This window comes from Anomaloglossus baeobatrachus, chromosome 4 (genome assembly GCF_048569485.1).
Source record: "Anomaloglossus baeobatrachus isolate aAnoBae1 chromosome 4, aAnoBae1.hap1, whole genome shotgun sequence".
NCBI lineage: Eukaryota > Metazoa > Chordata > Amphibia > Anura > Aromobatidae > Anomaloglossus > Anomaloglossus baeobatrachus.
In genome coordinates, this window is record NC_134356.1 from 442,371,062 (window position 1) to 442,383,614 (window position 12,553).

The 12,553-nt window shown below is 48.3% G+C and overlaps 1 protein-coding gene across 5 annotated transcripts in view; it reads right to left on the reverse strand.

Moving 5' to 3' along the window:
• Positions 1 to 12,553, reverse strand: part of MYO9A (myosin IXA) — a 235,568-nt gene that overhangs the window by 105,970 nt on the left and 117,045 nt on the right. For all 5 annotated transcript variants that reach the window (XM_075345532.1, XM_075345530.1, XM_075345533.1 and 2 more), the window contains 4 exons: positions 4,198 to 4,320; positions 3,919 to 4,068; positions 3,516 to 3,829; positions 1,426 to 3,183 (listed from right to left, as the gene is read on the reverse strand). In XM_075345532.1, the coding sequence (XP_075201647.1) occupies positions 1,426 to 3,183; positions 3,516 to 3,829; positions 3,919 to 4,068; positions 4,198 to 4,320 (2,345 nt within the window). The remainder of the gene's footprint in view (positions 1 to 1,425; positions 3,184 to 3,515; positions 3,830 to 3,918; positions 4,069 to 4,197; positions 4,321 to 12,553) is intronic.

Below are 12,553 nucleotides of genomic sequence, written 5' to 3' on the forward strand. Positions count from 1 at the left end.
CACGGTCCCAGCAAATGGCTGACCGTTCAGGATCCCACTTCTCCCAGAGCCGCTAAGGGATGGTGAAGGAGACGGCATGAGGCTCCGGCCTTTGTACCCGCAATGGGTACCTCAACCTTAACAACACCGCCGACATAGTGGGGTGAGAAGGGAACATGCCGGGGGCCCCGTGGGGGCCCTCTTTTCTTCCAACCGACATAACTAATATGAGAATGCATGAGTGGATGTGTGCCTCCTTCCACACAAAGCATAAAACTGAGGAGCCAGTGATCCACGGGAGGGTGTATAGGCAGAGGGGAGGGGTTACACTTTTTAAAGTGTAATACTTTGTGTGGCCTCCGGAGGCAGAAGCTATACACCCAATTGTCTGGGTCTCCCAATGGAGCGACAAAGAAATAGCGGATATCAGAAAGCAACATTATTTTTCTGTTGGCTGAGGGCCCACCCCTTCTGGTCACTTGGGTATGACATCAGCACAGGTCCTTCTATTCAGTTAGTAAATAGATTCTATATTAGAATTAGCATAAATAACAGATAGTGGGAGGACAGACAGGCAGGGGGAGGGGATCATTGTGAATACCCACCCCAGCTATCACTAATCAGCAGCTGCTGTCATTCAAAAGCTGCTCATTTTACAAACTTTACTTGCTTGTGTTTCAAAACCTATACATCCGAGCTGCCAACTAAAGGTATATATAGAATTAGCATGATAGCGCTAGTATAGCACTGGCTTTAGGTTACATAGGAAAATCCTGGTGATTGGTGCACTTTAAAGCCCCACTCCAGCGTTATTTTTACATTTTACTGCTGGAGTGCTGCTTCTAAGTAAGTTCCCAGCACTTAGTATTACACTCACCCTCCTACTTCTTCATCTTCTGTCACCGCCGCTCTCCTGCAGTTTGTGAACGGCTGACTGCTCCAGTGTTTCATGGAGCGAGCCGGAGGTCACTGTTCAATGCAAGTCTATGACAGCCTCGTTCTGGCTCATAGATGTGCATTGAGACCTTGTGACATAACTTTTGATTTCCGGTCAGTCAAAGGATGTGGTCACAAGGTGGCGCTGCAGGACTGGATTGGTGCCAATAAATGGTAAAAACACTGGAAGGTGAGTATAAGACCAGGGGCATGGGCTTTAGATTAAAAGAATCACTCCAGAGGTGAAAGAAAACACCACTTAGGTGGTGCTTTAAAAAATTCTTAAAAATGGCCCTGTAGTTTATTCCGCACTTGGTTACCTCCACACATGAACATCATTCTCTTAGCTTTCACTGCATTAACTTTTGAAAATGCTTTCATAAAGGTTTCAGTAGAAGTATTAAATGAGAATTGTATAAATGCATTTTATGGGTGTGTGGAATCCATTTTTAAAAGTTAAAATACTTAAAATATTTGTTTCTATGCCACAAATACCAATTTATGACTTACTCTGCTTCACTAGTAATAGTTCCTTTGGGGGTAAAAAAGATGGTGGAATTCACAGTGGTTTGCATCCAAGGACGTCTCCCTGGATCACCTACGTCTCCGGTCACATCTCCCTTTGGAGCGTCCCGTAACTCCCTTTGCTCCAAAAACATGCTGACTGGACGGTCATTGTGTAAGACCAAGCCAGTCTTCCCTTTAACTGTTAATCCTTTGATCTCGGTCTTAGAGGGAGGACTCTTCCAGGGTGTAGCTTGTAACAGAAGAGACTGTGGCCTATCAGACTGCTTCTTTGTAGAAGTCTTTGGAAAGTGCAAAGGGTTATCTTGATCTTTGTTGTGTCCCTGTTGTTCTTGCAGTTTACGTTGTCTCTCAAGCTCATGTTTTTCTTTGCGAATTTGCTCCATCATAAGTCTTTCTTTTTCTTGCTGCAGCTGTTTCTGGAGCTCCTCCTTCTCTTTATTAAGTTTCTGAAGTCTTTGAAGGACGGTGTCTGAAGAACCAACTCCAAGATCTTTGTGTTCCTGTATTTTAAGCACTCCCTGGTTTGGGACATAAAAAGTGGGGAGGCTACAGGAAAGTTGGGGATCACGAGTGTGAGCTTTGTAAGAAAATGGGACGGAAGCTTTGGCTGGTGCACTTTCTGACAGTTCAGGTGCAGAAGGCTTTTGTCTCCAACTGGATGAAGGACCCCAGGCAATATCAACTGCATTGGTTAAAGGTGATGGGGAATGACAGGACATTAAACCCTTCTGGATCTCAGAAGAGTCTTCATTTTGTGTTTGGAGTGTTTTTGTATCAGAGACCGAAGACTCTTGGATTGTAGGAATTGGTAAAGAAGTTTGAACTGGTAATGTGAGATGTCCATTGGATGAAATATTTTCTTCTCTACTAGAGCTTGTGTTTTTGTCAGAAGAAACACGAGGAATGCCATTAGAATGAGGCAACTCACTGTTAGAAATCCCCTCAGGACTTTTGACGTGTGGTATTGGTAAAGAGTTTGCAGCTTTTGGACTAGAAATACAAGAACTTGGAAGCTCATTGTTGGAGTGCATTGTTGGTTTATCATTGGTAGATGGAGTTTCAAGCTTAGGATTGTTTTCTACGTCTCTTGTGATTGAGCTGACAGAGGTACATGAGTGAGAATCCATTGGTTTCGAAATAAAAGACTCTGCTTCTTGAGAAATCAAAGAGTCAGGAATTTCAAGGGAATCTTGTGAAGTTTTACTGGAAATTTTAGGAGGCCTATGAGTTGGAGAGTCTGATGGTTGGTTGTAGGATAGCATATTTGTAGTAGGTTCCCCAGGAGGCTGTAGGTTTTCTTCACAGCTTATTAGTTCCAAGCTGCCAAAAGATCCCTCACTTTCAGGGGTATCTGGAACCTTATCTTGAATTAACTCTGCAGACCAACGTTTCTCATCTGATGGAGACACGCCTCCACTACTACGTACTTTTAGCAGTTCAAGACTAAACTGTGCCTGCTCTAGCTCTCTCATTCGTCGGCTTTCTCTTTTGGCTCGGACCACTTTTCTTTGATTGGGATCCTCCAAAGATTTTGGTCTCTCTCTAAACTGTACTTCACTACCCCTTCCAGAAAGTGTTGTACTTGGTGGGTTTGAGTGGCTCCGTTCAGAGATGTCTTCCCAATGGCTGACATCAGTGTCTGGAGATTGAAGTGGTGACTTGAAGACTGCATTACTATTATCATCAAAAGAATTGTCATCCATCAAATGGTTTGGAATTTCTTGTTTCAATGATCGTACCCTATGAAATAAAAAAAAAAAAAATAAGATATATAAATAACTTGAAAATTCTAAAAATAAAACCTCTTTGCTATAAAAATTTACGGCACAGATGTGGGGACGATTGATGGGGAAGAGAAAGATTAGATATTAGAAAAACACTTGTTGACAGTGAGGGTGATCAACGAGTGGAACAGGCTGCCACAAGATGTGGCGAGTGCTCCTTCAATGGAAGTCTTCAAAAAGAGGTTGGATGGACATCTGTCTGGGATGATTTAGTGAATCCTGCTTTGAGCAGGGGGTGGACTGGATGACCCAGGAGGTCGATTCCAACTCTACCATTCTATGTATTACCTTCGCCTTGCTAAGAAACCTCTACATGCTGCTTGCAAAGTGATAATGTGCTTTCTTTTGCATTTATACTGCTTCCTTGCGATGTGGCTCCTCCATGCAGTTTGGATGCATATTGCTGCCCTCTGCCTGTGAAGCCAATATTTTCGCCAAGATGTCTGTATAATGATAGTGGATTCCTTTATTTTCAGGTAACCCTGTCTGGCTTTGTAACCTTTCCACCATGACTGTACAATGCAAGCAGCCTGATAAAAGGTATGTTCTTTGGCTTGCATTTCTTCTTCACTCCATCTTTTCTTGTAATACCGCCAGTGTCTCTGTAATAGATAAGAAAATGATTACCCAACTGTTGAAAACATGAAAGATAAATAAAATATCACGTGTTTGAGACAAAATGAATAGGTACCTGAATGGTGATAGCAGCATCTTTAAGATGCAAAAATCTCTTGCGCTCTAGCATGGCTCTTAGCCATTGCTGTAGGAGGGTGATGCGCTGTAACACTGTCTGATGTAACATGTCCCGCAGGCACTGTCGCTCCTGCTCCTTCAGGAAAACCTAAAAGGAAATGTAATTGGCAAATGTAAAATCTGAAGACTTATTGCAGAGTAGAAGAAAAACACCACATGATACAAAAGTCATCAATCATTTTAATTTTGCGGGAAAATTGTAGATTACTCTTCTCACCATGGTTTTGCCAACTTGATACTGATCAGGGCTGTGACCCATCCTCCAAAAAAATTCCTGGATCCTTTGTCGGGTAGGGATAACTTTTCTTGGCAATAATACTGAAAACTGAGTTACAAAGTCCTATAAAAGACAATAATATTCTAGACTTAGAGTGGTAACCATTATATTTACTTAGTTACGTATGTTGAATAATGACCCAAGTCTATCAAGTTCAGCCTTCCTCCACCAAGTATATATTCTGTCATTAAAAAGAGAATTTTGTTTACTTACCGTAAATTCTTTTTCTTATAGTTCCGACATGGGAGACCCAGACCATGGGTGTATAGCTTCTGCCTCCGGAGGACACACAAAGTACTACACTAAAAAGTGTAGCTCCTCCCTCCGAGCATATACACCCCCTGGATGACCAAATCTAGCCAGTTTAGTGCAAAAGCTGAAGGAGGACATCCACCCACAAGTAGAGACAGAGCAAAACCCGGAACAACCGGAACCTCTGACTACAACAACAGCCGGTGAAAACACACGGAACAAGAAAACTGCCAACAGGCAACAGGGAGGGTGCTGGGTCTCCCATGTCGGAACTATAAGAAAAAGAATTTACGGTAAGTAAACAAAATTCTCTTTTTCTTCATCGTTCCTTATGGGAGACCCAGACCATGGGACGTCTCAAAGCAGTCCATGGGTGGGAAATAAACAAAACTGAGAAGTAGGCAAAACCTAACTTCACAAATGGGCGACAGCCGCCTGAAGGATGCGTCTGCCCAAGCTCGCATCTGCCGAAGCATGAGCATGCACTTGGTAGTGCTTTGAAAAGGTGTGCAGACTAGACCAAGTGGCAGCCTGACAGACCTGCTGAGCCGTAGCCTGGTGCCTGAAAGCCCAAGAGGCACCGACAGCTCTGGTCGAGTGTGCCTTGATCCCTGGCGGGGGAGGCACCTGAGTACTCTGGTAGGCATCGGATATGGCCGACCTAATCCAACGAGCTAGGGTCGGTTTAGAAGCCGAGAGACCCTTGCGCTGACCTGTGGTCAGCACAAAAAGAGAGGTGCACCGCCTAAGAGCGGCGGTGCGTGACACATAGATCCGGAGCGCCCGCACCAGATCTAAAGTATGCAACGCTTTCTCAAAGCGATGAACAGGGGCCGGACAAAAGGAAGGCAATGAAATGTCCTGGTTAAGGTGGAAAGGAGACACCACCTTAGCAAGAAAGTCCGGAGTCGGACGGAGAACTACCTTGTCTTGGTGAAAAACCAAAAAAGGTGATTCCGAAGAGTGCGCGGCCAAATCAGAGACTCTCCTGAGAGAAGTTATGGCCACCAGAAAAACGACTTTCTGTGAAAGTCGAAACAAAGAAACTTCCCTAAGAGGCTCAAAGGGGGGTTTCTGTAAGGCCGTGAGGACCAGATTAAGGTCCCAGGGATCCAAAGGCCGCCGGTAAAGCTTGAGAGACGCAGGGCCAGGTCCCTGAGGGATGAGTGCTCCGTCCGGCAGGGTCCTGAGAGGGCTGCGGATGGAGACCGGTCTCCTGCAAAGCAGTGAGAACCGTGCTGGCTCCCACTTCAAGCTAGAGCCCGAGGGATGGTGAAGGAGCGCGGCATGTAAAGGCTCCAGCCTTGAAATCAACCTTAACAGCACCGCCGACACAGTGGGGTGAGAAGGGACATGCCGGGGGTCCAGCTTGGACCCGCTTTTCTTTAAAATCAAAAATCAGATGAAAATGCATGTGTGATCCTCCTGAACACAAAGCATTGAACTGGCTAGATTTGGTCATCCAGGGGGTGTATATGCTCGGAGGGAGGAGCTACACTTTTTAGTGTAGTACTTTGTGTGTCCTCCGGAGGCAGAAGCTATACACCCATGGTCTGGGTCTCCCATAAGGAACGATGAAGAAATTATCTATGACCAACAATGTTGTGTGTACTGAGGAAATCATCCTGCCATTTTTTAGAAGCTGGTATAGTGTCTGCCATTACTACCTCTTGTGGTAGGGCATTCTATAGTCTGACTGCTCTAACTGTAAAGAACCCTTTCCTATTTAGCTGCCAGAATCAACTTTCCTAATGAATGCCCCCTGGTCCTTAGTACTGGCTTTGTAAGGAATAAAGGCCACATCACACTAAGCAACATCGCTAGCAACATCGCTGCTGAGGCACGACTTTTGTGACGTAACAGCGATGTTGCTAGCGATGTTGCAGTGTGTGACATCCAGCAACAACCTGGCCCCTGCTGTGAGGTCGTTGGTTGTTGCTGAATGTCCTGGACCATTTTTTAGTTGTTGCTCTCCCGCTGTGAAGCACACATCGCTGTGTGTGACAGCGAGAGAGCAACAACTAAATGTGCAGTGAGCAGGGAGCCGGCTTCTGCGGACGCTGGTAACAAAGGTGAATATCGGGTAACCAAGAAGCCATTTCCTTGGTTACCCGATATTTACCTTAGTTACCAGCGTCCGCCGCTCTCATGCTGCGAGTGCCGGCTCCCTGCTCCCTGCACACATAGCCAGACTACACATCAGGTAATTAGCCAGCGCTAAGTGCTGGTAACCAAGGTAAATATCGGGTTGGTTACCCGATATTTACCTTAGTTACCAAGCGCAGCATCGCTTCCACGTGTCGCTGCTGGCTGGGGGCTGATCACTGGTTGCTGGGGAGATCTGCCTGTTTGACAGCTCACCAGCAACCAGTGTAGCGACGCTCCAGCGATCCCTGCCAGGTCAGGTTGCTGGTGGGATCGCTGGAGCGTCGCTTAGTGTGACGGTACATTAAGTCTTGTGACAGTCTTTTCTATTGACTACACATGTAAATGAGATCTCCGAGATGTCTTTTTTTCTCAGCTAAACAATCCTATCTTTTCCAACCTGTCATCATATGGGAGGCCTTCCATCCCTTGTAATAATCTAGTTGCCCGCCTTTGAACTGACTCTAACTTCTGAATGTTCTATTTAAAATGTGGAGCCCAGAACTGGATCCCATATTCCAGATGTGGCCTTACAAGTGATGTAAAGGGGTGTAACAATACGTTGGGATCACATTATAAACTCTCTTTTTATACACCCTAAAATCTTGTTTGCTTTAGCAGCTGCTGCTTGACATTGAGTGCTGCTGCTCAGCTTATTTGTAATGAGAATACCCAAGTCCTTCTCCTGTTCTGTAGTCCCAAGTTTACTTCCATTTAATGTATACGCAGTTATAGGATTACTCCGTCCTAGGTGCATTACTCTACATTTATCAACATTAAATCTCATTTGCCAAGTATCTGCCCATTCTGATATCTTCTCCAGATCGTTTTGTAATTTTGTACAATCAAGGTCAGTTTTGAATATTTTATATAGTTTGGTGGCATCAGCAAAACCTAACACTTCACTCTTAATTCCATCCACAAGGTTGTTAAAAGGGGTTGTCCACTACTAGGATTTATAGAGGGGTAACAATACCTTAAGATCATGGGATTATCTTTTTTTAAACACCTTAAAATCGTGTTTGCTGTAGCAGCTGCTGCCTGACATTGAGTGCTGCTGCTCAGCTTACTTGTGACCAGAATACCCAAGTCCTTCTCCTGTTCTGTAGTCCCAAGTAATTCCATCCACAAAGTCATTAATAAAGAGATAAAAAAAGAGAATTTTGTTTACTTACCGTAAATTCTTTTTCTTATAGTTCCGTCATGGGAGACCCAGACCATGGGTGTATAGCTACTGCCCCCGGAGGACACACAAAGTTACTACACTCAAAACGTGTAGCTCCTCCCTCCTAGCATATACACCCCCTGCTAGCCAGTCCTAGCCAGTTTAGTGCAAAAGCTGAAGGAGGACATCCACCCACAAGAAGAGACAGAGTAAAATCCGGAAGAGCCGGAACCTCTGTCTACAACAATAACAGCCGGTGAAGACACACGGAACAAGAAACCTGCCAACAGGCAATAGGGAGGGTGCTGGGTCTCCCATGACGGAACTATAAGAAAAAGAATTTACGGTAAGTAAACAAAATTCTCTTTTTCTTTATCGTTCCTATGGGAGACCCAGACCATGGGACGTTCAAAAGCAGTCCATGGGTGGGAATAAACAGACAACTGAGAAGCAGGCAAACCTAACTTCACAAATGGGCGACAGACGCCGGAAAGATGCGTCTGCCCAAGCCCGCGTCTGCCAAAGCATGAGCATGCCTTGGGTAGTGCTTCGAAAAAGTATGCAGACTAATTCGAGCTGCAGTCTGACAGACCTACTGAGCCGTAACCTGGTGCCTGAAAGCCCAAAAAGGCGCCGACAGGTCTGATCAAATGTGCTCTGATCCCCGGCGGGGAAGGCACTTGAGTACACTTGTAGGTCTCCGAAATGGCCGACCTAAGCCAACGAACCAGGGTCGGCTTAGATGCCGAGAGACCGCTACGCTGACTAGCAGTCAGCACCAGAGAGAGGTGCACCGCCTAATAACGGCGGTGCGAGACACATAGATCCGGAGCGCCCGCACCAGATCCAGGATATGCAACGCTTCCTCAAGCGATGAACAGGAGCCGGACAAAAGGAAGGCAGGAAAATTGCCCCGGATAAGGTGGAAGCAGTAACCACCTTAGGGAAAAAAGTCCGGAGTCGGACGGAGACCACCTTGTCTTGATGCAAAAGACCAAAAAAAGGGGGTGACTTCGAGAGAGTGCAGCCAGAACTCTCTGGCGGGAAAATATAGCCACTAGAAAGACTACTTTCTGTGAAAGATGAAACAAAGAAACCTCCCCAAGAGGCGCAAAGGGGGGTTTCCGGGAACCGGGAGGACCGGATTAAGGTCCCAGGGCTCCATAGGCCGCCGGAAGGCGGAATGATGAGAGATGCGCCCTTAAAGGAGCGCACCGGAGCCAGCCGGACGATACGCCGCTGGCACATACTGACAGAGCCGAGACCTGTCCCTTAATGAGGGATAGTCCTAGCTGTAGACCGGACTGTGGAAGGGACAGGAGGGTCGGCAAGGCCAAAAAGGTCAAAGGACACTTTGGAGCTCGAGTCATAGCGGAGATGACTTCAGGAAGGATACCAGAAGTCGCCAAGATCCAGGACTCAAGAGCTACGCCGTCAATCTGAGAATCCAGAATTCTGATGGAAAAAACGGACCTTTTGAGAAAAGGTCTGGACGGTCCGGAAGATGCCATGGCAACCCAACGGACAGAAGGAGCAGGTCAGAGTACCAAGCCTGCCTGGGTCAGTCTGGAGTATGAGAATGACCCGACGGCCCTCTTTACTGATCTTGCGCAGGACTCTGGACAAGAGGTAGAGGGTAAAATACGTAAAGAGACGAAGCTGGGGTCAAACATGAACCAGTGTGTCTACCGCAAAACCTGAGGATTGTGGACCACGGTTGGACAGCTGAAATAGTCTGCCTCGCAGTTTTCACATCTAGGATGTGGGCTGCGGATACGGTGGACTAGGAGTCCCTTGTCCACTGAAGAATGTTGAGCCGCCAAGATTGCCAGGCGGCTGAGTGTCCCGCCCTGGAAGCTGACGTAGGAAAAACGCTGTCACGTTGTCCGACTGGACTCGAATGTGCCTAGCCGCCAACAGATGGTGAAGGCTTAGAGAGCTAGAAATACAGCTCTGATTTCCAGCACATTGATCCAGAGGGCTGATTCGGACAGAGTCCAAGCGCCCTGCGCTCCACGGTGGAGATATACTGCTCCCAAGGCGGATAGACTAGCATCCTGGTGAGGCTCACCCGGGACGGGGCCAGGAAGGAGCGCTCCTGAGACAGAGTGGCCGAAGCCACCACTGAAACGAGCCTCTGGTCAGTGGCGAAGCCACCACCCCGTGGGAGGAGGGAGTTCGCTTGTACAGCGGAAAACATCCAGTCTCAGAGGACGCAGGAGAAACTGGGCAAGGAATCGCTTCCATTGATGCCACCGTCTGACCAGCACCTGTATATGGTGTCTGATAGAACGACGCCGACCGCCAGCGGAGGGACTACTGATCGACTAAGAGCAGCTTCACAAGTGCCGATAGAGTCTCGAATTGCGTCCCTGAGAACCTCTGGTTCGAAGTCAGAGTGGACTTGGGCAGAAAAACAAGCCACCCGAATAGGTTAGAGTGGCGAGAGTGAGCGAAGCACTCTGCTAAGAGTCAGCACTGGATGAAGCCCCGACAAGAAGGCCGTCCAGGGCAAAAGATCACTGCCAATCCCTAGGGGTGCAGGACCCTAATCACAGCTGCCCCAATGAGAATACTCGAGGGGCCGTGGCTAACCCCAAGGGAAGAACCACGAATTGGACCACTCCGATTGTCAAAACGTAGTCAACGCTGGTGTGAAACTGCGATTGACCCCTGCAGATAGGCATCTCTGATGCCGATGGCTGCTAGGGAATCTCCTTGGGTTCTTGATTGATCCGGTGAAAAACACACGGAACAAGACCGAGACTCCATGTGAAAACGCCACACCTGACTATGCTTGAAAAGCTAAAGATCCAGGTCGGAAGGCACCGCCCTCTTCGGGGACTAGGAATAGATTTAAGCAAAAATCTCAGAACCGTTCCCAGTCGGGAACCGGTACAATTACTCCATTGGTCTGCAAGAAATGCCACGGCCTGTGAGAAGGCGGCGGCCTTGGAGCCGGGAGGAGTTGACAGAAAAAATCTGTTTGGCGGGTGGACAGAATTCCATCCTGTAGCCATGGGAGATATAATCCCGCCCCCACTGAACGGAGACGTGTTAGAACCATACGTCGCCAAGTGGAGAGAGCCTGCCACCGACCAAGGAGGTTGTTGGCGTGGCTAGATAGCTCGGAGGAAGCTGGCTCAGTGGCAGCATCTCCTGCGGTCTTCTGAAGACGCAGCTTCGAGCCATTTGGTTCTATGAACCTAGGCCGAGCTAGAGGACGATCAGATGGAGGAACGGAAACCACCGAAACCTCAACTGATTCCTGCCCTGGACAGGTTCCCTGGTTTAGGATTGTGGCGAGGAAGCACACTCCCCGCCAAGAGCTTCCTTAATTTCACCCAGCTTGGTTCCGGGGAAACTGGGCCCACCAAGGGGGAGCCCAGCCAGGAACCTCCATAGAGGCATCTGCCTTCCAATTTCGAAGCCACAGGAGCCTGCGGATAGCGAGGAAGGTAGCCCAGACCACTGCCGTGCGGCGTCTAGCATGGCAGACCTGGCAGAGGATGAAAAGACTGAAGTCTGGAGTTCAGGCAACCGTTTTGGGCATAGAGTCCCTGTGAGAGAATGCATCTCCTCCAGAGAAGCAGAGAAGTTACAAAAAACCGCACTGCTGTAAGCTGAGGAGAACAAGCTCCTGCCGTTCCCATACCGACTTGGCCCAAAGGACAACCGGGCGGACCGCAGAACCTTAAGTAAGGAGCCATCAGCCACTGACATAACGGTCCGGGCTGAGCCACCTGAAGTGAATGAGCCCACTTCTTGACCACCATGGGTGGACAGGGGAAACACAGTCCTCAGAAACACGCTTCATCTCAGAGCGGAGTGAGGTCCAGTACGAAATTAATGTACGGTAGAATCCTATAGAGGTGCAGTCAGCCACTGATACAACTAACCGGGCAGTCTAGACCGGAGTGGCTACCCTCTCTGAAGGGAGGGGGAGACAGGCAGCAGAACCCCGCTGTGGGGTCTGCAGGATAGGCTGTGGGCTTGGACGCAGCGGGCTGAAAACTGGAGTGGTTAAGTAACACACTCCTTGACCTGCTAAAGGTAAACTGTGCCTTTCTGCCAGCGGGGAATACTCCCCTGATCAGGCGGACACAAGAATAATGGACGCAAGCCAATCATTCGCATCTGCGTCACCTACGGACGGATCAATGTACATAAAGTAACGTCCGTGTCCGCGGTAGAGACATCTTCCTCGTCCGGTGAATCAGCTCGTAATCGGAGCAGCGGGACGGGGAGGACAGGGGACCCTGCGTCTCCCTGTCAGGAGAACGGGGTCTGAGCCCAGAAGGAGAGTCCCTTGTGAGCTTGGCCGAGCGAGCAGAAAACGCCCTGAGAGGGGAACTGCATGCTCAGCAGATGCCGGGACAGCCGACCCCTGGAAATAGGAATCCTATGGGGGTCAGCCACCAAAACCGGAGCAGCTGGAGGGACCATTAATGAGCCCCCATGCTGAGGGGCCACAGTGGTTAGGAGCTCGGTATAGCCGTACGAGACTACCTGCAGTGGAAAATAAAGAAACAGCCTGCAGCCTCGCTCTGTGAGACATGCTGCAGAGGTGGGGGCTCTGTCCAGCATGCGTAGAATACCCAAGACAGGGGTTCAGCCTGGGGGGACTCCCACCTAAGAACCATTACAGTGTGCCGGTTCAGGCAATATGAGGTTACATGCAGCACATGTAGAGTACAGCCTTGTAGCTTTGCTGCTAGAGTGAGACATGCTGCT